This window comes from Lissotriton vulgaris, chromosome 2_1 (genome assembly GCF_964263255.1).
Source record: "Lissotriton vulgaris chromosome 2_1, aLisVul1.2, whole genome shotgun sequence".
NCBI classification, from domain to species: domain Eukaryota; kingdom Metazoa; phylum Chordata; class Amphibia; order Caudata; family Salamandridae; genus Lissotriton; species Lissotriton vulgaris.
The window spans coordinates 1,705,629,463-1,705,656,935 of NC_141687.1; the positions used below are offsets into that span (position 1 = coordinate 1,705,629,463).

Sequence of the window (27,473 nt, forward strand, 5' to 3'; positions counted from 1 at the left end):
CCAGATTTCAAAAGAGCAACAGGTAGTTAAGTACTGTACAAATAACACTAGCGAATGCACAGACGATGGTGATAGTCAACACATTTACTTAGGGTGAACACAGTCTTCATAGTGTACCGTCAAGGTGGTAAAATTCTGCACCGTGTGCAAGCATGGTGATGGCAATACGTACCTAGTTCTGTCAGGTGAGTGACAGCTTACAGAGATTGCTGTCTGGATAGGGTTGATCAGTGCACACTCACATCATGGTTGTCTGAACTAAGAGATGTCAGTCTTGCGATAACCAAGTCACGGAGATAATAAACAGAACGCAATCTGTGGTGCCAGCATGGGGACCAACTGCTCTGAGTGATATTAGGATGATCAGAATACTGTCATCAGAGCACGAGCTTTCGTTTGGTGATGTCAGTATGCTGAGTGACTGTACTGTGAGATGAAAGGTTGGAGACAGTCTGTACGAAGTACTGAATGCCCGGTGACAATCTGCACAGAAAGCTGTCACAACATTAGCAGTTTACAACTGGTCCTCTTAAGGTGGTTGCACTCGGCAGTCACATAATGAGGTATTGCTATTTTTTTGACAGTCCCCACTCAAAGCTGTTATACATCAGTCTCCAGCAAGTCTTCTTAGGGAGAAACCATATGCCTTAAGTGTTTTCAGGGTGCTCTCGCTACACAGTAAATACTTATGGGGTGGTGGAAGTCTACCCCAGGCAGTTACAATTATGTCAATCTGTACCGTCTCTCCGCTGGATGACAACGGTCTGCAGTAAGTGTTTCTCAAGTGTGATAGCGTTCTGCAGTCCATACAGTCAACAGTATGTGACTTATATAGGATGTACACTGCGAGTACTGATTTCTAGAAGAATGAAACCAGTTTTCAATGAATGATACGAGGGTGGCGCCATTATGGAGCGAGTGTTGGCAGTGCACTGCGTGCCCTCGTGAATTTGACAGCCTGCGGCAATGTGGGGCAAGAGCTGTCAGTGCACTTCATGCCTTAAGGATGGTGACATCTGCAGTTTACTGCTGTCGGGATGCAGTCTGCAGCTTGTCTTTCAGGGATGGTAGCAGTCAGTACTACCCTGGTGGGCAATCTAAGAAGAGGCATAACCTGACTGCTTAGCAGGGTCCCCGCCAGGCCTGCACTGCCTCATTCCCAAACCCGTCCAAGCTGAATTGCAAAGAGACACACATCCCCCGCCCCCGCCGGGTTGCGCCCCCATTACCTGCCGTAGATTCCCTCCGTGATTCGGCTTCGTTTCAAAGGCCTCCGGAGTTTGCTGCAGTCCGCGTTCCGCCGCTTCATCCTCCCGCCCGGGGCTGCCCTCGCGCGCTGCCTGCACCGGGCGCGAGTCACATGGACCGAAAAGGAGATTTTATTTACTGTTTGAAACAAAGAAATAAATATATAGGACCCTCCCTCATCCTCTAGTGCAGCCTCTACATGCTACGCGTAAACCCCAGCCAACATTATGATTGATCGCCGTGCTGACCAATCAGCAGCCGCGGAGGAAGGGGGCACAACAAATGACAGCGTGGCTATCCAACTGGTGTAGAAACCTAGCTGCCAATCATCTCTGCAAGGGGAATGAGAAGTGAAACATAGAAGTAGAAGAAGGACCAGATCTGCAGTTCCTTCAGAAGCCTCCGATTCATAGACATAGAAAATGACATAGAGTGGAAGCCCGGTAGCCAAAGCCGCAAGTATAAAAAAGAGACTAGTTGACGTCTCACTTTGAACAATGACAGACGGGCGCCTGCGCATATCACAATCTTAAATAGCTGTAGATTTAATAGCAAAATATTTCTTCCACGTACTTTTCAATTAGCCTAAACAAACGAATCGTACTCTTGTAACATTCCTCATCGAATAATATATACTTTGGCAGGCTGCTATTTACTATATACATGTTTTTCTTTTAATACATGAAATTGTTATTGTCCGGAAATATATATAATAAAGTTAATCTAAACTATTCCCATCCACTGAATCCCTGCCTTTTTTATTTACGCAACGTATTTAAATAAAACGCAAAGCTAAAAACGTTTCAATATGGCCGCCACTATCATCCTTCCTTTTCCGTTAAAGTTGGGGAGGACATTCGAATAAGTGATAGGACAATTGACTGGTAGCGTTTAAGCCAATTGTACTCCTCCTTGTTGAGATTCAGGGCGGGCCTGGATATTTGCTTTACCTGTAGGTCGTGTTCTTCCGTAGTTCATTGGGACGGTGTGTTGGGCGGGTCTTCTGCCATCAGAGACAGCACAAATTGCTATCAGAGCTGGAGACCAAGGCAATAACGATTCTGCTTGAAGAGCGTTCTACCAACTGGAAATATGGCAATCGTTCCTTTGGCAATAACGGGGCTCAAGTAACTTGTGTAAACATCTTTGTTTCGGGACTGTCATACCATATTTGTAGAGAGCCACCTTGCTGCCCTATGGGGGAAACTCATTTTGCACGCACCCGATGGCTGCTGGGCGCAGCCGAATGGGTAAATAAAGGGGACCAGGACCGCTCGGGGTCTTCTGTGTGTGTGTGAAGTGTGTGCCTGTGATTTCTGTGTCTTTTCGGCCGGTCTGGTTACAGGAGCGACGAAGATCAGCGCAAGCTGCAGGTACATCTTGTATTGCATCACTGTGCCACTGCAGCCTGTCCATATTCATCTGCCCGGCTGCCTTCACCCAGCCTAACATTTAAGGGAGGCGAATAACAGTCCTGCACGCGCAGACTCCACAGGCCAGAGGTTTGGTTGGCTGCTTCATTTTTCACAGCAGAGCCCCTCCTTGCCGCCTGTAAGCGCAGCGTACGTTACTGTGAGGGTTCTCCAGGGTCTAAGTGGCAGGCTCAGCGAGGGAAACAGCCTCTACAACGAAGCCGTTTCCACGAAAACCTTAACCACGCATGCATTACAACGCATGCGTGGTTACCACGAAAGCCTTTACCACGCATACCTTTACTACGAGGTACGTAGTAAAGGCATGTGTAGTAAAGGCTAACATTAAAAAGGGGGCTTGGGGGGGTCTCCCCCCCCCCCCCCAAAAAGAAACTCACCTAAAGTCACTCAGCGTCGTTTGAGGAAACGGAAAGAAACTTCCGCTTCCTCTTAACGACGTACGACGTCACCACGAACAAAGAGAGGAAAAGGTTCTACGCTGAAATAGCATTCCGTTGTAACGCATGCGTGGTAAAGGCATGCGTTGCAACGGAATTCGTTGTAATAACATACAACCGCTCAGCGATCGGGGACCAAATACATACAGCCAGCACGTGCAGTAAGATATGACAGACACGCATACATGCCGACATTTCAACTTTGGTAAGAGGTCGAAAGACCTGAATAACGCGAAACGCGAAACGGATCAGACTTAACACAAAATGGATCACAGGCAGTGGTGGCTGGTGACATTTGAAAGTGGTGAGGCGTAAACAAGTGTCAGAGTGCACCCTGGCGAGCGAACGAGCCCGAACATCAGAACATTTTGAAAAAAGAGTGGGTAAATGGTGCATTTTCAAGCAAATTTGGAGAAGCAAGAAAGTTAAAAAAGGAATTGTGAAAGTGCAGTTATTATATTAATAAAGGGATGTCATAATAACATGTAGATAGAAATGTTTCTGAAGCTAGGCCTTGCCAGTGCCACTCACCTCTGAGCAGTATGGATGCTGTCTGCCAGCAGGACGTAGCATCAGAAACATTTCTATTGTTATGTTTTTGAAGCTAGGCCCAGTACTGGCACTCAGTGTGTATGCTTCTCAGAGGTGCATCACGCGTGATGATTTTATGAATTTTTGTACTTACTATTTTCTGATTACCTTGCTAATATGACTAATTGCACCAAATAAAATAAAATAAAAAATATATATATTCTATAAAGAATGATTTAACTGTGGTCCATTCGCTTTCTTGGCCCTCGGTATTCGTTGGATATTGCTCCCCCCTAATCAAAACTGGATCCCATTTGGGACCACCATTCATAGTCCTTGGCAGGGTGATTTTTTCTATTTGCTTCCGGGGCCTCATCCCTAAGGGATGAGCAACTAGACCGCTACATCTACAACTGCTGAAGTGAATGCAAACGCTGGGACAGCGCAGAACGTCCCGCTAAGTCTAGAGTGCAGCCTGTGTGACCAGCACCACATCCACTAATCACTTTAAAATGCATGGGGGACCCTTTAAAATACTAGATAACTGTATTGTCCCCTGAAGCACCAGCAAGGACTCTTCACTAGGTGCTCTGCTGTAATTGTGCCATGTTGCACCAGAAACGCATTGGTGTTAACAGATGGAACCTGGCATGGCCACTGATCCACAGGTTATACAAGTCCAACCACGAGGGCTGCTGTACATGACTTCCTTGTGTGGTGAGAAGACGCCACGTGCTTTCATGACGGCATTTGTAATAAGTTAGCGGTACAGCTAACCACCCGGCGTGAGCCGGATATGTCGTACCCATGAGCTTGGGCCAGGCATGGCCCAAGGTGATTAATAAAAGGGGAATGGTTGCTCGAGGCAAGTTCGCCCAACTGCACTTCTGAGTGTCGGGTGCCTGCTTAGTTCCCTGTTTCCCTCAATCCAAGGTGCGTCACCATGAGGCACCTTACAATGGCGAAGAGCGAGGAGCCAAGCCCATGCTCTGGCACAAATGCAGAGGAGCCAGCAACACGCCTCCTGTCGCGGCCACCACCTGTCTGCCGGGAGGGGGTGAAGCGCCATCCGCATTCCCCAACCTCATCTGCCGCTGCCAGCCCACGGAGGTGCTTGCACAAGGTGACAACATACAGAAGTTGTTAAGAGCGCGGCCTCCTGCACTGCACAGAAGACTGGCCCGCACACGATGCGCTGCTGACCCGCCCCAAGCAGCGAACACGTGGCCAGCCCCACTCCCCCACACGCGGCATTGGAGCCGTTTTGGGAAAAAAAGAAATAAAGGAGGAAAAGAACATACAGCACGGGAAGGCTCAGTGGGAGAGAGTGAGCATCAACTTCGGGAGCTTCCCTGATGGCATGATGACCTTAGTCATTAGGGACAGCTACTCCAAGTACCTGATAGTAGAGGTCTTCAGCTCCACCGCATTCTCCCGGTGTTGGAGAAGACTTTCGCAATGTTCAGGGGTCTGTAAGAGATCAAGAGCGACAACGGATCCCCATTCCAAGGAGGGAAGTTCTGTGACTTCATGCAACTTCATGGGGGCAACACTGCCAAATTATCCCTCAATGGCCACAGGCCAATGGAGAAATTGAGAGGTTCATGTGGACCCTTAACATGGTCTTGTGCATTGTAGTGGCTGAAGAGACAAACCCTGAGCGCCACCTCCAACTGTTCCTCAGAGAGTACAGAAGTACGCCACACAGCGCCACTCGCCAGGCTCCTTGGGCGCTAATGTTCAACCGTCCGCGCCAAGACATCATTCCTGTCTGTCCCGGATGGGCCCTGCCGCACTACAATGAGGACGACACCCTGGAACGTAGAGAGAGGTCAGGAGAAGAACCAAGCCCTCTGATCTACGGCCAAGGGACCAGGTGATAATCAAGGACCGGAGACCAGGGGGAAAGTTCCAGACTCCCTATGAACCAGGCCACTGGACAGTGACTGGGGTCAAGGGGACCATGGTCACTGTGGCAAAGAAAGGAGAGTCGGTGCCAAGGAGCATCTCATGGTTCAAAAGAGTAGAGGAGGCACCTTGAACAACATGCGGGAGAGACGGCCCGTGAGGGAAGAAAGCGGGCAGGATGATGAGAGGGACTGTCTGGGCACTCCACAGGGTAGTCGCCCCAGGTGCCGATGTCAACCAGGGAATCTGTACGACATCCTCAAGGTCAGAGATTCAACCCTATGGTTGAGGTCAACATCCCAGGTATGGTTTCCGAAAAAATCCTGCCCAAGCTCCCGCCTAAAGGACTTTGTCTGCCAGGTGCCAAGCCACCAACCAGCCCACGAAGAAAAGAAAAAGAGACTGAGTTGAGATGGGATGTAATGAGTTAGCGGTCCAGCTAACCACCCGGCGTGAGCTTGAAATGTTGCACTCACGGGCTTGAGCCAGGCGTGGCCCTAGGTGATTAATAAAAGGGTAGTGGTCGCTCAAGGCCAGTTGGCCCTACTGCACTACTGAGTGTCGTGCACTTGCTTAGTTCTCTGTTTCCCTCAATCCAAGGTGCGTCACCATGAGACACCTTACAGTATTGACCTCATTTAGTGGATCCAGCTATGGCAGGTCCTTATTGGAAAACATGAGTCGGAAGCCTCCATAATGACTTCCATGTCACAAGATAGAAGGATGGAACAGTAAAAATATCGCTTCTGTTACACGTTGCAAGTGAGGAAGATTACAAGTTGTTGAGAACCTGCCGGGACCATGTGTAACCATGCCTAGGACTCTGCCATAGCTGTCTTGAACGGCAACCGACCCACCAGAAGAAAGGTGAAGCAATCAGTGGATTCTACACCCGCGTTAGAGAAATGGCCAGTGTGCGTACAGATGACAATCAATATAAAGTCAGAGGCCAGATCATCCAGGGATGCACATCTTCGGTGATTAGACTCCTAATACTGCCTCAGCTTGGGATAAAGCTAGAAGACAAACTAATACTGGCCAGATCTCATGAGCTCTCCACATGTGTGCTGCTAATCTATACTGCTTTAGTACGCGTTAAGGAAGAGGTAGTAGACTGGATAAGGGGAAATAGCATCAGCTTGACAACAGGCACAGGCGCAACCTGACACAACAGCACAATGCAGAAACTGCTGTCTAGAAGCACACACACCAGCCAAGTGTCCCGCCCAGTGCTCTAAATGTGTCAAGGCGAACCACTCCACAAGAGTATGCACAGGCGGTGAGAGAGGAAGAAATCTCCCAGGATGATAATGCCTCAACCCAACACTATTTCAGCTCACATTGACATGACAGTGGGTAATTTGCGCACTTGTGTCCTTTCTTGGCTGTGGTTGCCAAGTATTCTTCTTGTATTTCAAATTCTAATTCAAAGTGCAGACTCTTTATTGAGCCTTTTTGGTAACTACTACCCATAAATGGCAGTGGATAATTTGAGCACTTGCGTCCTTTCTTGACTGTGGTTGCCAAGTATTCTTCATGTATTTCAAATTCTAATTCAAAGTGCAGGCTGTTTATTGAGCCTTTTTGGTAACTACTACCCATGAAAGGCAGTGGGTAATTTCTGCACTTGCGTCCTTTCTAGGCTGTGGTTGCCAAGTATTCTTCTTGTATTTCTAATTCAAAGTGGAGGCCCATTACTGAGCCTTTTAGGTAACTACTACCCATGAATGGCGGTGGGTAATTTGCGCACTTGTGTCCTTTCTTGGCTGTTGTTGCCAAGTATTCTTCTTGTATTTCAAATTCTAATTCAAAGTATTGGCCCTTTATTGAGCCTTTTTGGTAACTACTACCCATGAATGGCAGTGGGTGATTTGCGCACTTGCTGCCTTTCTGGGCTGTGGTTATCAATTATTCTTCTATTTCATATTCTAATTCAAAGTGCAGGCCCTTTATAGAGCTTTTTTGGTTTCTACTACCCCGGCTAAGGCAGTGGGTACTCTGCGCGTCTGCTGCCTTTGTTACTTTTCACCTTATTCTGCATCCACTCAATCAAACACACCTACCTGCTGCATTTCTTGTCTGTCTTTGCCAAGTATTATTCTAATTCAAAGTACAGGCCCTGAAAGGGCCAGGTATTGTTATTTTTCATCCCTACCTCCCAGTGTCGGGAGTGTGTTCTGTGTGCACTTGCTTGCTACCTTAGATGTGGTAGCCGGTTTTCAGGCTCCCACTGCGGAATCCGACTCCCAGTCTGTGTAATGGACTGGGAATCCAAACACCCACTTCCCTGACAAGGCACTTGGTAGTTTTGGCGTCTGCTAACTTTGTTATTTTTTACCTTATTCATCTTCCACACCATCCACACATCATACACACATACACACACCTACTTGCTGCCTTCCTTGGCCGTGGTTATCAATTATTCTTCTATTTCATATTCTAATTCAAAGTGCAGCCACTTTATAGAGCTTTTTTGGTTTCTACTACCCCAGCTAAGGCAGTGGATACTCTGCGCGTCTGCTGCCTTTGTTACTTTTCACCTTATTCTGCATCCACTCAATCAAACACACCTACCTGCTGCATTTCTTGTCTGTCTTTGCCAAGTATTATTCTAATTCAAAGCACAGGCCCTAAAAGGGCCCGGTATTGTTATTTTTCATCCCTACCACCCAGTGTCCGGAGTGTGTTCTTTGTTCACTTGCTTGCTTCCTCAGATGTGGTAGCTGTTTCTCAGGCTCCCACTTTGGAATCCGACTCCCAGTCTGTGTAATGGACTGGGAATCCAAACACCCACTTCCCTGACAAGGCAGTGGGTAGTTTTCGCGTCTGCTAACTTTGTTATTTTTCAATTATTCATCTTCCACACATCATCCACACACATACCTGTCTCTTTTCTTGGCTGTGGTTATTAATTATTCATCTATGTCATATTCTAATTCAAAGTACAGGCCCTTTATAGAGCCTTTTTTTGTAACTACTACCCCGGCTGAATGCAGTGGGTAATTTCCGCACTTGCTGACTTTCTTGGCTAAGAATATTTTGCCCGTAGCTTCTGTAAGGTGTCTGACCTCAAACATGCCACTTATATTAGTTTTGGGGTGATCACCAGACTTACTCATGCTCGATATGCAAGAGTGTTTCAGGCTGGTCAGACCGATCGCCAATGTCTTTTCAGTGGTAGGCTTTGAGTGCCACTGTGCCTGTGCACCTCTCTCCAACAAGTCGGGTTCCCCACTCTGCTCCGCAGTATCCCAGTGTGCAGCTGCCATTCACGTCCTTCTTTATTGAGGAAGGCAGAACAGTAATGCGTCACACCCTGATGACTACTTCCATTCCGCAAACTGCACCCGCAGGTCTCGTAAGAGCCCTGTGTCATTTATTGTAACTACGTCCCTGAGTCGGTGAATGGGTAATTTGTGCGTTTGCTGCCTTCGTTGGATGTGGTAGAGTGTATTTTTTGGTACAAGTTGCTCAAATCTTCTTTCAAATATTCTTTTTCCGCCGGTGTAGTCGGATTTGGAAAGAAAGCTTTCAACTTCACTGGTTTATTTAAATGGTAGTCACAGAAAGTAGCATCGAAAGTTGATAGTGGAGACATCTGAACGTTTCGTCGTCTTCAGGGTGACATGCGATCGTCCAGAGGTTATGTAGAGTATGTGGTTTTGAAGTATTTTGCATGTATTTTGTCTGTATGTGTTTTAATGAAACTATTACAAACATTTTTCCATTTTAACACACACACACACACCCCCACTCACCTACATTTAAAAAGTTCTTATTTTAGTAAAGGCAGCACAGTTATGCTGGTGTTGTGTTGGTGATGGCCAGGGCGTCTTCCATCTTTAACAAACGGTACAGGATACTTTCTTTCTTGTTCTTGATCCAAGTTGTTAACTTGCTCAAATCTATCTAGAGCAGACATCTCTACCATAAAATGTAAACTCTCCATACAAAAGATCTTATTTCTAAAATGTTTTTTTCCCGATTTTGAAACCTTTAACCAAGACAATAATAGTTCTTGATTCACTGAGTAGCAACATTCGGACCTATGAAGACTTTTTAGTAAATTGGAGGTAACCTTTCCCTAAAAAAAAAACAGACAACACTCATTAACACATCCAACACTCACTCATTTGGATGGACTTTATTTCGTGGTCCAGGTTGTCAAGTTGCTCAAATCTTGTTTCATATTTCACCATGGTAGTCACAGAAAGTAGCATCGAAAGTTGATAGTGGAGAGACCTGAACATATCATCTTTTTAAGGGGGACCTGCGATCGTCACAAGGTTATCTAGAGTACATATTTTGTATGTATTTTAATGAAACTACGTCCCCGGGTCGGGAGTGGGTGATTCCAATCACAGGGCCTCGATAGAGCCCAGTGTAGTTGTTTTTGGTAACTACGTCTGCCAAGTCGGGAGTGGGTGATTTGCGCGTATGCTGCCTTCGTTGGATGTTGTATACTGTACTTCTTGTTGCAACTTGCTCAAATCTTCTTCCATATACAGAGCCACTTTAATTCTCCTTCCAAGTTAAGCGACAGGAAATGTCAACTTGCTCATTCCAATTACAGGGCCTGGAAAGAGCCTGTCTTTTTTATGATTTTTTCAGATATTAAAACCTTTTGCAAAGAAATTAGATTTGTGGTATTTGCGAGTCAAAATGTTATTCTACAGTTGTCTGCTCTTGATACATTGCAAAACAAAGTCATATAAAAAAAGAGAGACTTAAAAAACATTTAGGCACTTCAAAGTCTTACAACCAGTCTTATTTTTCTAAAACAACTTTCAAAACTGACTGATTAATATTGAAAATACTTTAACTTTCCAAAAATATCATTTGAAAAGATTTCACTTTTTAAAAAAAGGCAGCATAATTTCATCTGTGTATCCAATGAACACCAGTATTTGTCAGACAAAGAACAGTTACCATTTTCTCCTAAGGTATCTGTTAGAGTATAATATGTGATCATGAAAACTGCAACAGATTATTTTTCTAAATGGTTTGATGCATTTCCTATGAAATCAAAGGCTGCAGCCAAGGTTGCTTCAAGACTGTTGCAAAAGTACTTATGCCATGGAAGTCCAAAAATAGTTCTATCACATCAAGGCTGGGACTTTGTGAAGGAAGTAGTGGGATGGGTGAGATGCTGTTTGTAAGACATTAAGTCAGGCAGCGCCCTGCTGTGCACCACGCAATATTGTTGTCCTTGCCATGTCCCAACTCGCCTATGCACAAGGCCTACACTGTCTAGTAAGCAAGTTTCTTCAAACTTGTTATGCAACATGAATTGTCAACTTGCTCATTCCAATTAAAGGGCCTCGTAAGAGCCCTGTGTTGTCATTTTTTCTAACTACATCCAGAGTCGGTGAGTTGGTAATTTGCGCTTCTGCATCCTTCTTGGATGTGTTAGACGTTGCTCAAGCTCTCTCTCCAGAGTCATCCTTTTTACCTTATGTAGCATTCGTGTAGAATGAAAAGCTTAAGAAAGCCACTTTAATTCTTCTTCAAAGTTGTTAATCGACGGGAAGTGTCAACTTGCTCAACTCTTTTAAATCTCATCATGGTAGGCACATAAAGTAGCTTTGAAAGTTGATAGTGTAGACAGCTGAACGTATTGTAGTCTTCAGGGGAGCGTGCAATCTTTCTGAGGTTATCGAGAGAACGTATTTTAGATGTAATTTGTATCTATTTTGTCTGCATGTATTGTAATGAAACTTACAAACATGTTTCCATTTTAACACACACACACACACACACCCCCAGTCACATACATTGAAAAAGTTCTGATTTTATAAAAAAAAAGGCAGCACTGTTATCAGGCGTTTTCTTGGTGGTGGCCAAGGCGTCTTCCATCTTTTTCAAACAGAAGAGGAGACTTTATTTCTTGCTCCAAGTTGTCAACCTGCTCAAATCTTCTTTTAAAAATCCATTTTCAAACCTGAAAGATTATGCATTGAAACCCATGAAAAAAGTTATGGCTGTTTGGAAGAAACCAGTGAAAGGACGCCTGGAAGCAATAGTGTTGAGTATACATTTGTATGATTTCTATTTTTGTTCACTAAAAATGCAACAATGGATAGTTGATGATGTTGGTTTCTATAACATGTAAACAATGTACATCCAAAATAGATGTGAGCTTGTTCTACACTGATAAAGAAATAAACTTCTTCAAAGAAAAACAACGTTCAAACATCCCAACACAACACGAGATGGCAGGACTATGGAAATCATCTAAATCTACAGCACTACATGCAAAGAAGAAATGCTTTTCAATCTGTAAGATGTAAGATCTGTCAATAGTAAAGAAACATGTTCTAGTGAAGTCAAATGAGTTATTCTGATACTTCGAAACTATTTTCACAACTTGTTTACTGTTTGTTGTTAGTGTTTGTGGTCCTCACGTTCAATATTTTAAGCTACACTGCAACTATTTTCTCAAGTTCTTTACTGTAATATCGGCGTTTGTGGTGCTCACATGAAATATTTTGTGATACCTTGAAACTATTTTAGAAACTTGTTTACTGTAATATCAGTGTTTGAGGTGCTCTCATAAAACATTTTTGGATACATTGTAACTATTTCAAAAACTTCTGGTAACAGAAAATATTTGTGATACAGTGAAAATATTTTTACAACTTTGTTACTGTAATATCGGCATATGTGGTGCTTCCTATGAAATGTATTAAATATTTATCTTGGAAATGAAGCAACAATATTTTGTACTTGAGTGTATATTGTTTTGAAAATATTCGAAAAATAAATACAATAAATACAGTGTCACTATGCATTGTGTCAATTGCTTTATTTAGGATATAAAGGAATATGTTACCTTTGATTGTCATGACCCACAAAGCCAGACAAGATAGAACACTGCAACTCAAGCCAGACCCTCCAGGATTTCGCGATTTCATGGTTTGCAGCGAAATCAGCACTTTTGTAAAAATGCTGCGATTTTTACAAAAGTGCCTGCAAAATCGGCACTTTTGTAGAAATTGCAGCATTTTTACAAAAGATAATGCATGCTGCTACATCCTGGGGTGTGATGCAGTGCAGGGATGTGTGGTGGACAGAGTTATCTATGACAGAGTTTGAGGATACAGACGGTGATAGGGGGTTCAGCTGTCAGAAAGACAGAGCAGTGAGGGGCGCCGCTGTGGCCGATCATTCCCTCAGATTAATTTTGCTCGGCTGGAGAAAACTAACAATTCGCTGTTGGAGGGGGCGGTGCACCTCGCCCTTGACCCTGTGTGCATCAGATACATGCCTGAGCGGAGGGAGAGGCAGGGTGTCGCAGCCCGGGAGGGGAGGTGGGGTGTCTCTCATCTCCTGCTCTTTGGTGTCTTGAGAGTTATCTGAAGTGATTTCGTGTCAGCCCGGGGAGAGGGAAGATCATACGGAAGGACAGAGATACTGACATCTGATCCTGCTGCTCAGAACGTCAACATGCTGCAGCTCGCAGCATCCGCCTGCTCAAAGCCCTCTGAGCGCCGGCAGACACAGCTCTCGGAATCCCACAGCTGACAGAACATGCAATCCACAGCACGCTACTGCTCACCAAATGCAAACACCCACAGCACCTCACAGCAATCCAGGCATCCTGTAGTTCGCAGCTTCCTACAGCTCAACATCATTGATCTCACACAGCATGCAGTTCCTACCAACCCACAGCTCTCATGATCTTGCAGCTCACAAAATCCCCCGACTCACGGCTACTTACATCCCACAGGATCTTTCCTGTTGTGCCCTGTAGACTAGAGGAGCATGCCGCATAGGCTTCGTACAGCTCAGTGCGTAATACAGCTCCAGTGGCTGTCAACAGGTCATCCACTGCAAAGGCGGCGAGGCTGGCCGGCAGTCAGAGCACTGTCCCAGTGTGGAATGGAGTCGTCTGGCTTCCAGGAGTGGCTGGGACAGAGGCTAGATGCGCTAGAGATAGATAGCGCTGTGTACACGGCCTATATTCAGGGCCTGCTGACGGGAGGAGAAGAGAGCGACGAGGACAGGCTGGATGCATTGCAGAGCGTTCTGGGTGCCTTCTTGGAGGAAGTTTCCTTAGACGATGTTTGTCCAGAATTTTTCACAAAATGGTGTGAAGCTGAAAAATCATCACAATCTCAGGAGAAGAAAGAAGATGAGATCAAAGCGATTGCAAGCATGATGAAGAAGCAGGCCCAGATTGTAGTGAAACCGAAGGAAATTTCAGAGGAAGATAAACATAGGAAGGCTGCTGTCTTGGCACAGTACGCCAACATAACTGATGAAGAGGATGAAGCGGATGAAGAGAAAGGAGAAGCTGCCACTGTGGCCATCTCTTTGGAAAAATCTCTCTTTAAAAATGGGGTGTGAGCAGAGCTCTCTAGTTTACAAGTCCATAGGTGAGTGAGTCATACACAGCAAGCTTTTTCTTTGGGTTTTGGAACTTGTAGTTCGTTTACCCTATTATAAGTTCAGAGCTAAAAATCCCAACATGCAAAGTGAAAATCTGGACTAGTTGATAATTCAAGCACGGACCTGAAAACCTTTTGAGCCCTGATGGGACTTGTGGTCCCAGGGTGCACCACCCCTGAATTGGGCACAGCTGCTGCATTGGGGAGGCGCTGACACCGCAATATAAACAACCGCCTTGCCTCACGCAACGCGGGACGCCTGTAATGCTGTTTTGCTGCCCTGGGCTGCTGACGGGCAGTCTTTTGCTTTTCGTGGGAAAAAAAGTGTCTACATTGTAAATAAACCAAATATACATAGCTTCCTGTTGTTAAATAACTAAAAAAACTAAGATATCTGTGTTTGTAGTAGGAAAAATGGCCAAATAAAATGCCGCAAAATTGCCGCTAAATTTCCATATTTGTGCCGCTAAATTTCCATTTTTGTGCTGCTAAATTTGCTAATCCTTGCCGCTATATCCTGGGGGGTCTCGCATTACATAATGGTACAAAGTATGTTATTGGAATACAGGGTATTAGGATGGCATACAGAGCTCACATATAAAGTGATTTCAGAAACTTGTTACTTTTTCTATGGTAAGGGTTGGTAAGGTCTTTCCAAGAAGATTTGAATATTTAAAAGGGAAAAGTAGGAGGTGAAGAACAGAGGTAGGAGGTTACATCTCAGGATGCAAGAATGGATGAAAAAGTTGGTCAAAGGTCTGCATATACAATGGCCAGTGGAGACGTTTTTAGGGCGGGTACACTCAAGGTGTTGTATAATGTGCAATATGTGGTGGCGGTACCACCACACAGAGTGGGCAAGGTCAGATGAAATGATGGATTATATGTGCTTGGACTATGATGAGAATACACTGTAGGAGGACCACAGTCAAGTGCAGAGACTTAATACTTAAGGCATAGCAAAGGAGGTGGCAACAAGGGGCAGGAGGGTCCAAGAGTGGTGGAGGCTGGGTTTCTTAACCCGTGTCCTACGTACTGTGTTGCAAGCTTAAAACAGTGACGACCAGAGTGCCTTATTTATTTATTTAATTTATTTATTTTTGACGTTTATAAAGCGCACGGCTACCCCCAAAGGGGGTGTCCCGGCGCTGCGGACAGCAATCATCCAAAACGGGAACAGCTGGGTCTAGACATTCGTGAACAACCAGGTTTTAAGTCTACTCCGGAATAGTGATTCTGATGTAATGAACCTAAGGTCCAAAGGGAGATGGTTCCAGAGTTTTGCAGTGACCACAGCAAATGCATGACCTCCCGTTCTGGAATGGCGAAAATGGGGGGCGTGTAGGAGGCGGAGATGATTTGATCTGAGGACACGAACCGACTGAACAGGTTTCAGCCTATGTCTCAGATAAGCAGGGCCTAGACCGTTAAGTGCCCTGAACGCAATGACCAATGCTTTGAATTGTACACGATAGGGCACCAGCAGCCAGTGTAGTTTGGCCAAATACCGGGTAATGGAATGGCGATACGGGATGTTACAGGTCAGCCTGGCTGCGGCGTTCTGTACAGTCTGTAACCGTTTAATCAGGTAGGCTGGGGCTCCTACATACAGACTGTTCGCATAATCCAAATGGGACGTGATTAATGCATGAACCACAGTCCTTCGTGAGTCAAGCGGAAGAAAAGGAAAGATTTTTTTAATCATGCGTAGTTTACCAAAACATGCTGCTGAAACTTTATTAATTTGGGTCCTACAGGACAAGACATTATCAAATTGAAAACCCAAGTTCCATGCGGATGAGACTGGAACTGGGGCGGGGTCTAATTCAGCAGCCCACCACAATTTGGCCGGGGGAGGAGTTTTTTGATTAAATAATAAGACCTCCGTCTTATCCGCATTAAGTTTCAGATTGTTAGTAGTCATGCAGGAGGAGATGTTAACCAGGCATTGTTGAAAATTGGACAAATTGCCTTCAGAGTGATCTCTAAATGAAAACACAAGCTGAGTGTCGTCAGCATAAGAGATCACTCTGACCCCCCAGGATTCAACCACTTCCGCCAGGCGAGCAAGGTAAACATTGAAAAACAGGGGGCTGAGTGCAGAGCCCTGTGGAACGCCACATAGCAAAGGTTTCTCAGCAGAAGCATAAGGCCGAAGGAATATCTGCTGGGATCTGTCTCTTAGAAAGGATCTCACCCACGCCAAAGGTGTCCCCCTAATGCCAATATCACGAAGGCGGTCCAGCAGGATGTCATGTGAGACAGTATCGAACGCCGCGTATAGGTCGAGGAGGACCAACATGGCCTCCTCGCCCGCATCCACGCACTCCGGAATAGCCTCCGACACCTCCAAGAGTGCAGACTCAGTACTAAAGCCGGGCCTAAAGCCCGACTGGGAATCATGAAGACATTGATTCGATTCCAGGTGTTCCGCGAGTTGCTCCTGCACCATTTTCTCCAAGATTTTCGCAGGCTTAGGGAGAAGTGAGATAGGCCGATAGTTACTGAAGAGAGAAGGGTCAGCATCAGTCTTTTTCAGGATAGGAATCCACAAGGCCTGTTTCCAAAGAGAGGGGAATAGGCCAGAACGAAGCGAGAGATTCCAAATCTCAAGAAGTGGATTAAGCAGCAGGAGAGCCAGATTGCTCAGTACTTGTGCAGGGGCTGGGTCAAGGGGAGACCCTGATTTACAACGGCGTAACAAAGTCTGCGCATATTCCGCTGTTAGGAGTTTAAATGAGACAAAAGTGTCCTTGTGGATGATTTTTGAAACAGATGGTAGAGAAACCCTAATTTGATGAAATGTGTCCGTAATCTTGATGATTTTCTCGTGAAAAAAGTCCGAGAGACCATCACAAAGGGACTGACTAGAAACAATCGGACAAGCCAAGGCAGGAGAGTTAGAGAATTCTTTAATGATGTTTAATAGGGTCTTGGATGAATTCTCAGCAGCCTTGATTTTCTCTATAAAATGGTCCTTCATGATAGTGCGTTTGAGTTTATGGAAATGCTTGAGGGCAGTTCTATAAGTAGTTTTAGCGGCCGGGTCATATGACCGTCGCCAAATGCGTTCCAATTTCTTGCACATACTTCTTTCCTCCCGCAGTTCCGGAGAGAACCATGGGGCCGAGGGCTTAGATCTTAGGGAAGTAAGAGGTAACATTGGGGCAATAACATCAATCGCTGAGGAAAGACAAGAATTAAATTTGGATACGTCAGTGTTTAAATCGTTAGTGGGCGGCCCTATCTGGGTAGAAAAGATAGGCTCAAGTGCCTCACAAGTAATCTTGTGCCATTTTCTCCTAAGGTCTCTGATTTTAGATGAGACCATAGGAGGTCGTGGTATGGCCAACTCAAAGGGAATTAAATAATGATCTGACCAGGTAAGGGGTAAAGAAGGTAGTGTAGTAAGGAAAGTTCGAAAAGACGAGATCAAGAGTATGGCCAGCAGAATGTGTGGGTCCCTGTACCCACTGGGTAAGATTAAGGCCAAGCATAGAGTCTAAAAAATTGCTGGCTCGTGAACATGTGCTCACATCTGCGTGAAGATTAAAATCACCTAATACTATAAAGTAAGGATGCTTTAACGATAGGTCTGCTATCGTAGCCAAGAGATCTGCAAGTGGAGATGTCATAACCGCAGGGGGATTATAAACTAAGATGCCTGAAGCAATGGCTGAAGAGGCATCCAAAATGGAAAAATACATCGCTTCAATAGGATATATATTAGCAATTTTCCTGGAGGTGATGTTAAAATGAGATCGTACAATAACAGCAATTCCTCCACCCTTACTTTGACTCCCCCCATTACGTTGCCAATTAGGGTGGATTGAGGGAATGGAAAGGAGTACTGGTATGTTCATGACATTGGATCAAGCACTGAATAACCAAAGTCAGATACAAAAGAAGATACACGAAGGAAGGCTGCACAAATAGGATGGTGGATCTTGTACACAAACTGGTAATTCAGCAAAAGAACAAGAAGGCTAAGAACAGTGGAACGGACACTACGCTGTGGAACTGATTGTGATGAGAGGTAGAAAGATACTGTAAAAAAAGCGGAGTTCAAATAAAGAAAAGTTGAAAAAGATATACATGATGACAAGGACACTGGGGTAGTAACACTCTGTTGTCCAACATATAAAATATTAAGCAAAAATTATGTTAGAATGTTTAAGGAGCTGCAAAGGGGGTACACAAACACCATCACCCTAGTCAACGCACACTGCCAACCTAGAAAAGGACTGTATAAGCTCCCTTTAGACTTAGGAGGTACACAAAACCACGGGGAACAAAAATACTATCTGCTCTCCAACACCGCTAGCCTAACTCTAGTCAACACAGACTCCCAACCTAGAATAGGCTTGTATAAGCTCCCTTTAGACTTAGGGGGTACACAAAACCACGGGGAACAGAAATACTATCTGCTCCCCATCAACGGCAGTCAAACCCTAGTGAACGCACACTGCCAACCTAGAATAGGCCTGTATAAGCTCCCTTTAGACTTAGGGGGTACACAAAACCACGGGAAACAAAAATACTATCTGCTCCCCAACACCGCTAGCCGAACCCTAGTCAACACAGACTGCCAACCTAGAATAGGACTGTATAAGCTCCCTTTAGACTTAGGGGATACCCAAAACCCCGGGGATCAGAAATACTATCTGCTCCCCATCACCACCAGCCGAACCCTAGTCAACGCACATTGCCAACATAGAATCGGCCTGTATAAGCTCCCTTTAGACTTAGGGGGTACACAAAACCCCGGGGAGAAATACTATCTGCTCCCCCCGCCTGCCGTACCCTAGTCAACACACACTGCCAACGTAGAATAGGTCTGTATAAGCTCCCTTTGGACTTAGGGGGTACACAAATTCACCGGGAGCAGAAATACTATCTGCTCCTCATCAACGGCAGCCAAACACTAGTCAACGCACACTGCAACCTAGAATAGGCCTGTATAAGCTCCCTTTAGACTTAGAGGGTACACAAAACCATGGGAAACAGAAATCCTATCTGCTAACTATGGGCCGAAAATTTGTTCCGCTCTCGGAATTTGCGGATTTTCCGCAATTTCGCGATCCGCGAATCTCGCGAAATTGCAGAAAAATCTGCGAATACGCGAGCGGGACACATTTTTTCCAGGAAGCACTTACAGGGTTACAGCAGGTGCCCAAGTTGAAGCTAATTTCTTTGTAACCATTTACAAAATGGGTAGTAACACTCTGTTGTCCAACACAGAAAAGATTTTGCAAAAATGATGTTAGAATGTTTAAAGAGCTGCAAAGGGGGTACACAAACACCATCACCCTAGTCAACGCACACTGCCAACCTAAAATAGGCCTGTATAAGCTCCCTTTAGACTTAGGAGGTACACAAAACCACGGGGAACAAAAATACTATGTACTCCCCAACACCGCTAGCCGAACCCTAGTCAACACAGATTGCCAACCTAGAATAGGACTGCATAAGCTCCCTCTAGACTTAGGGGGTACATAAAATCACGGGGAACAGAAATACTATCTGCTCCCCATCAATGTCAGCCAAACCCTAGTGAACGCACACTGCCAACCAAGAATAGGCCTGTATAAGCTCCCTTTAGACTTAGGGGGTACACAAAACTACCGTGAACAGAAATACTATCTGCTAACTATGGGCCGAAAATTCGTTCCGCTCGCGGAATTCGAGGATTTTCCACAATTTCGCCATCCGCAAATCTTGTGAAATTGTGGAAAAATCAGCGAATCCGCGAGCGGAACGGATTTTTTCCAGGAAACACTTACAGGGTTACAGCAGGTGCCCAAGTTGAAGCTAATTTCTTTGTAACCATTTACAAAATGGTTACAAAGAAATTAACTTCAACTTGGGCACCTGCTGTAACGCTGTAAGTGCTTCCTGAGCGGCGCCTCGTTTCCTACTTGCAACTATTCTCTGACCCTGCTCTGACCCTCGAAGCAGGGTCAGAGAATAGTTACAAGTATGGCACGAGGCTCCTGTCACAAAAATTAAACCTCAACAGGAAGCACTTACAGATAAATAAAGCAGGGGCGCGAGTTGAAGCTCAAATTCAGTAATGTTTTAATCAGCCCAAAACATTAGTGAGCACGGTCGAGGCTGGGCAAGTGTGCTTTAACCCCATCCCAGCCATCAGAAATTAGCTGTAATACTCGAGGGAGGTCTTTGCATCCATGAGTTTCCCGAGCGCGATCCCCTTGTAGTTCCTGTGCCCAGGAGGCTGCTTTCTCCTCGCCTGCTGCCCTGCTCACTTTCTGACCCTATACACAAGAGGCATGTGTACACCCATAGAAGCCCCGCACCACACACTAGCAGTATCAAACGTTTTTCCCGCTCTTTCCCAACTATGATGGACAGCTCACTCAAGGGACCTTGGCGCTTTTTGACGCGGTGGCAAAGTTACAGGCACACTTGTTTAGTGGAGACAAATCTGGCCCTTTGCGCAGCTGCAGTATAGGAAAAGCACAATACATTTACACAACGAGGTAGCACTTACTGATTAGCCAGTACTCCAGTTGAGTAGAGGTATTGCACAAAACGGTGGCATCTTCATGGATAACTATGCAGGGCAGGATTCATTCTGGCACGATGCTCCTGTCACAAAAATTAAACCTCAACAGGAAGCACTTACAGATATAGCTGGTGCCCGAGTTGAAGTTCAAATTCAGTAACGTTTTTAATCAGCCCAAAACATTAGTGAGCACGGTTGAGGCTGGGCAAGTGAGCTTTAACCCCCTATCTGCCGTCGAAAATTAGCTGTAATACTCGAGGGAGGTCTTTGCATCCAAGAGTTTCTCGAGCGCGATCCCCTTGTAGTTCCTGTGGCCAGGAGGCTGCTTTCTTCTCACCTGCTGCCGTGCTCGCTCTCTGACCCTTTACACAAGAGGCATGTGCACACGTATAGAAGCCCCGCAGATATACTATCTTCTCCCCAACACCGCCAGCCGAACCCTTGTCAACACACACTGCCAACCTAAAATATGCCTGTATAAGCTCCCTTTGGACTTAGGGGGTACACAAAGCCACAGGGAGCAGAAATACTATCTGCTCCCCATCAACGGCAGCCAAACCCTAGTCAACGCACACTGCCAACCTAGAATAGGCCTGTATAAGCTCCAGTTTGGACACGGGACAGGAAAAAGCTAGAACACCTGTATTTTAATATCATTTTATATCATATGATATATATATGTATTTGCATATAAATCTATTTATTAACACATATATGTGTATATTTATAAACTTGTTTTGACAACATTTAAACACTTAAAAGACTTGTAAAACAATAATTTCCTTTCAAACATGCATATGCCATGTGACCAAAAATAATTCAATTTATTGAAAATAGTCGCTTCTTATAATGTTGACCAACACACTATTGTCTCAAGTTCGTTCACAACACTTCTATATTCCTTAGTCCTTGCATATCTTTAAATAATTGCATGCTATACACTTTATGACTCTATACGCATGCAGCATCATTTCAAAGTGAGACGCAGTGAGACAGCGCAGGCGCGTGTATGGGGAGCACAGACAGATAGGGAGGCGGCAGCAGACAGACAGAACCTATCTATATCTGCTCCCCCGTGACGTACAGGGGTACACAGGTCGACGGGGGTTCACACATGGATAGAACACCGGCCACGGGGCTCTCCCTTCAGGCATCATTAGCGGCTTGCCACGCCCCCGCCCTATCGTTAGACAACCTACATTAAAACAATGATATTTCAGAGTGGAACAGTTTTTGAGAGTTTTGATTTCTTGAGGTAGTTCACTGTAATAATTGACTTTACTTTAATATGCTTATTCAAGGGAATTGTGTGAGTTTTTGTAAAACATAGACACATCATTCAATTCAGCAGTACCATCCATGGGGAATACTACAACAGGTTTTCTTAATTCACCTAGACTATTGTTTAAATAAGGTTCTTTGTATGTTAGCCAACCACATCTTTTTTCTCAATCAAGGAGTAGCTCCAGAATCTCGTTGTGTCTTTTATTTCTTGTTTCCTGTTTTTAGGACATGTATTTGGCACATACTATTGTTTCACATACATTTTAGCAATATCTACAAGTAGTGAATAGTCGATCTCTTCTGCTGGATATTGTTTCTTTAGTGCTCATGACATTCACTCTCAGCATAAGCACAGCTATGTTTTGATTTTCCTTCATAATCCAAAAGTTTGAGGTTGAGAAATATTCTAAGTATTTTATGCCATCTTCTTGTACAGGAAGATTTTTCAATTTTCAAATTCTCCATTTCCCCCTTCAAAAGATTGCAAAGAGTAGTCTTTGAATCTGCTGTGTCATAGCTTTAGGTTGGGAGTTTTGCATGAGGAATGTACAAGTCTAGAGTGTCTCTGAAAAACAATAGATTCTTCATTTTGTTAATTCCTATAGTTATACATAGATTTATTATACCTAAGCCAACATTTGATCTTTTAGAGTAATTGTATTTATATAGCGCTTACTACCCCTCTACGAGGCGCTGAAGCTTTTTTCATCGAGTAGCACGCTACTCTGGAACCCAAAAAATTAGAGGTGGATTAGTAGAGAGAAATATAAATTGTTAATTTGAGCCGTCGACATGTGGGTCTATTAGTTTGATTGAATAGGATAAAGGAGGGATAGAGGAGGGAAGTGTCTAGATAGTGCTTTTGGGGAGATCATATTAATAAAATGAGGTTTGGGATGAGTCAAAGGAGGGATAGAGGATGAAAGAGACTAGAAAGGGTTATTAGGGAGATCATAGTAGTAAAATAAAGGTTTGGATGAGTCAAGGATAGCGGTACTTTTAGACCAGACCCAGACTGTATTGCCCTATGTTGTAATTGTATTTGTATAGAGTTTACTAACCCTGACAAGGTGTTGAAACACTTTTTGGCAAGTTACACGCTGCTCCGGAACCCAAAATAGATTAGTGATGGATTAGTATGGAGAAATATACGTTTTAAATTCGAGCAGTGGACATGTGAGTATGATTAGTTGGATTGAATTGGATAATGGAGGGATAGAGGAGGGAAGGGTCTAGAAAGGGTTATTTGGGAGATCATATTAGTAGAATGAGGTTTGGGGTGAGACGAGGAGGGAAGAGTCAAGAAAGGGAAGATTAATGAGGGTTGGGGGATGAGTCAGAGAATAGAGGTAGAAGATATATTGAGAGAGATAAAGCATGAGACATAGAGTAGTACATCGTATGCTGTTTTATTTTAAATGTCTTTCTTTCTACAGAAGAAGTAAAGTAATAAATATGTAGGTACATAACTACATAGAAAGGGTATATATGAATAATCAAAATAACAAAGAGATATAAAATTGTATTGTATAAAGTTCCATTTGTGAATGTATGGATAGATAGTTAGCTATTCAGACTTTCAGGTGTTGCTGTACGTAAAGCTAATTTATTTGTGTATTTTTAGAACATTTTTTAATTTTTATATTTATATTTTCCTCAATATTTCAGTAGTAGTAAAGCACTTATAGATAAAATTGGTATGATTATATTTACATATTGTGATAGATAAGTAAAGCAAACAGAGACCCATAAGCAACTAACAAAATAACATATCAAAACAATGCAGTGACCTATATACATTTTAAGCATAAAATAATGTGTCTGTGTGAGTACATTTATATAAGAATAGCGTTTTCTGTTTTGCTATAACTTGGGCACAGTTTGATGAATCTTCATGAAAATTTCAAAACTAGTTTGACACGCACTTCAGCTGCTGTCTGGAAAGTGTCAGGGTAATTCATCAAGTGGGGTCTGAGAAAAAAGGGGAGTCCCAAAATGCGTTTTCCATGTGCAGTTTCCCATAGGGATTTTAGACATGACTACAGCCCAAACCGCCGAACGAAGTGACACCAACTTTATCAGAAACCAAGAACTTGGCCCAAAAAGAGTGTTTTTTGTAATTTGGTGTGAACCTGTTCATTAGTTTTTGGAGTTAATAAAGAAAAATGATTTAAGAATCATAAACATGCTGTGATTGGCTGGCCGCAACCTGAGAGGAAAGTTGCAGCCACCATTTTGTGAATCAGGACTGTATTCCCAGGGAGGGAATAAAGTAGAAATACAATGTAAGGGCCCAGGGTAGAGGTATCCCCCATGGGACTAATGGAAAAGTCTGTGAGGGACCCGTCATGGGTGCACGAAGATCAGCAAATCTACCGCCACACTCGGTGTATCCCCCTGTGTATCTATGACGCATCTGGGGATCCAGCACTCAATTAAAGAAAACACCAATACAGATCCCCTCACACTCTCTCACACACCCATACAGACACTCACACACCCAGTCATACATCCATATAGCCACTCACACACCCACATCCATACAGTCACTGATACATCCACTCAGAAACTCACTCACACACCCACTCACAGACCCACACAGGCATTAATACACCCACTCACACCACCACGTATATACCAATGCAACAACTCACATACCTGTACAGCCACTCACAGACCCACAAAACCACTTACACAGCCAGTCACACACACACCAACCACACACATACTTACACACACCACCATTTACATACCCACTCACACATCCATACAGCCAGTCAAACACCCACTCAAAGACCCACACAGACACTTGCACACCCACATATACCACCCACACAACCACTCTCACACCCACAGACAATGATATAGCCACTCACCTACTCACACATCCATACACCCACTCAAATACCAATACAGGTACTCACACACATATGGTCACAGATACATCCCATCAGAGACCCAGAGAACTCCACACACACCCACACAGCCATTCACACAGCCACTCACATGCCCACTTAGATACCCACACAACCACTCACACACCAATACAGCCACTAACACACCCACAAAAACACTCATACACCCACTCAAATAACCAGACATCAAGTCATACACACACTCATACCCACTTACATACCTGCAAACAACTCACACACCCATACACCCACACAAACAAAATCACACCTACTCACTAACCCATATAGCCACTCATACACCCACTTACACACATAACCACTCACACTCTCGGTCACACACCCATACAGCCATTCACCTACCCACTCACAGGCCCATACTGTTACACACATACCCATACTGGTACTCACACACCCACTCACAGGCCCACACAGCCACTCACAGACCAAATAAAACCACTCACACACCCACTCACAGAGCCACACAACCACTTACACATACACTCTCACCCTACTTAAACACCCACACAACCACTCACACACCCATATAACCACTCACACACACACTCAACCACTCACACACCCACTCAAACACCCATAGTCACTCACAGAACCACAAAGCCACTCACACAGCCACTCACAGACCCACACAGCTACACACACTCACATACATACTCACATATCAATACAGCCATTCACACACCCACTCAAAGACCCTCACAGCCACTCACACACCCACAGAACTGCTCATACAACCAAACAGCCACTCACAGACCCAAACGGCCATTCACACACCAGCTCACAGACCCACACATCCACTCACATACCCACTTACACCACCACACTACCACTCACACACCCATAGAGCCACTCTCACACCCACTCATACACCCACACAATCACTCACAGATCCATACAGTCACTCACATACCCACAAAACAACTCTCACACCCACTCACAGACCCACACAGCCACTCACTCACCCATGTCATGAGTGATGTATTGTGTGAGGTCATAAGTAGTGCATTCCAGGGGCATATGTTATAGTTAGCTCAGGTAAGTTGAACTGCTGAATTTCCATGGTTTTGTCTGTGTAAAATCTGAGCCTACCTATCATGTCCCTGTAACCTTTGTTTTTTTCAGTGAATTTCTAAGGTTTTTTAAAGCTATTACCTAACTATAATGTCCCTGTAACTTTTGTTTTTTCAGCGAATTTCTACATGTTAACGCTGTTTCCTAACTATAACATCCCTGTAAGCAATATATATATTTATTAAGCAAACTAAAGAATATGCATTTTTAAACCATCAGTAGTATATATATTTATTCAAATAAATGCAGAAATCTACATACTTATAATCAAATGATACAAGTTTACATGCAGAGGAATATGCTGTACATTTGTGTTTGAGTGTGGTGGTCATGTAGGAAAGAGCCAACTCTTGAGTAATCGTCTGAAGATAAGATAGTTCTCCATGGTTCTTATGTTTGGGGGTAATAAATTCCATAGTTTGTCTGCTTGAACAGAGGATGATGTACTACCCATGGTGTTTTTCCTATATGCTGGGGTTTTGAGTCGAGGTGCTAATCTTGAGTGAAGGTCCTTTTGTTGTATGTATTTGGTGATTTTAATCCTGATGAAAAGTTTTCGTGTTCCATGTATTGCTTTGTAAGTGATACAAAGCAGCTTGATAGTGGATCTTGTGGCAACTGGTAACCAATGTAGGGCCCTCAAGGCGGGGGAGAGGGGTACTTGTGGCTTTACATGAAGTAGTAGTCTGGGAGCAGAGTTCTGAATTTGTTATAATTTTTTCATAGTTGATAAAGAGGATCCATGGTAGAGGCCATTGGCGTGATTATTATTAGATAGTCCAGAAGGGATGGTAGCCTGGACCTTGTGGAAATCCTAGGTGGAGGAAGATGCGTCACAGAGTTTTCATACTAATGAAGCTTGATCTTGTCAACTTAGGCATTCATTGATAATGTTGTGCCATGGTAATTCCAAGGTTTCATACAAGAGATCATTGCATGTGTAAGCCAGGTACATGGAGAAAATTCTTAACATTGTCTGGTCTAGTTCAGAGAAAGTCTTTGCTTCTGTGCTTGCAATTTCTAGTCTGAATGACGATTTAGGAACTAGGTATTCACATTGTATTTGAATCTTTGTGTGGGCTTGAGTGGTAGACTGCTGAGTTGTTTAGCCCTTTCCGTTAGTACCTCATTTATTTTACTGTTTTTAGTATGACCTGTGTGACAGTTAAAGTTCAAACCGAAGTACCCCCTACTGTCACCTCGATGTATGTTATTGATGTTCTGTTTTTCATATTTGCATGGTTTACAATTATTCACCAAAAGTTTGTTTATGAGATAATTTATGAAAAACCCATATTTCTTTTCGACATTGAATTTTAGGCCTTTCATTTTGCTGAATTTTCAATGATTTTCAAGTTAGTACTAATGCCTTCCCATGTGTTACTGAGTACTATGTAGTCTGAAAAGGCTGAACAGGCCTATAAAAATCCTCTCGCCCACTCACAATTGTGAGTGAAATTTTAGCAGGTCGAGCTATTTTTTGCACTTACTCAACCCTGGAGTAAACTTAAGCTGGAAGAAACAGGTGTTCTATTTGTTCAGAAAGCGAATGAGCAATTAAAATCCCTTTAAATCTTGTTTTATCTTGACACATTTCCCAACTGCTCAAGGGCGGAGGTTAAATGTCAGTTTGTCTTTTTACTAATTGTTGCTCATGTGTTTCTGGAAAATTGTGTTTACTTTACTTTATCTTTTCACTGTTAATGCTTTTT

General features: G+C 44.0%; 1 protein-coding gene and 1 pseudogene across 2 annotated transcripts in view; one reads left to right on the forward strand and one right to left on the reverse strand.

Moving 5' to 3' along the window:
- The window catches only part of MACO1 (macoilin 1), a 328,965-nt gene extending 327,480 nt beyond the window's left edge, over nucleotides 1-1,485 (reverse strand). The window contains exon 1 of one of the 2 annotated variants that reach the window (XM_086957686.1): nucleotides 1,230-1,485. In XM_086957686.1, coding sequence (XP_086813812.1) covers nucleotides 1,230-1,309 — 80 coding nt within the window. In that variant the 5' untranslated portion in view covers nucleotides 1,310-1,485. The remainder of the gene's footprint in view (nucleotides 1-1,229) is intronic. The other variant, XM_086957687.1, reaches the window with a different exon arrangement.
- An 11,836-nt stretch (nucleotides 1,486-13,321) lies between these two features.
- On the forward strand, nucleotides 13,322-13,906 carry LOC147733142 (coiled-coil domain-containing protein 43 pseudogene; annotated as a pseudogene).
- The last annotated feature ends 13,567 nt before the right edge of the window (nucleotides 13,907-27,473 follow it).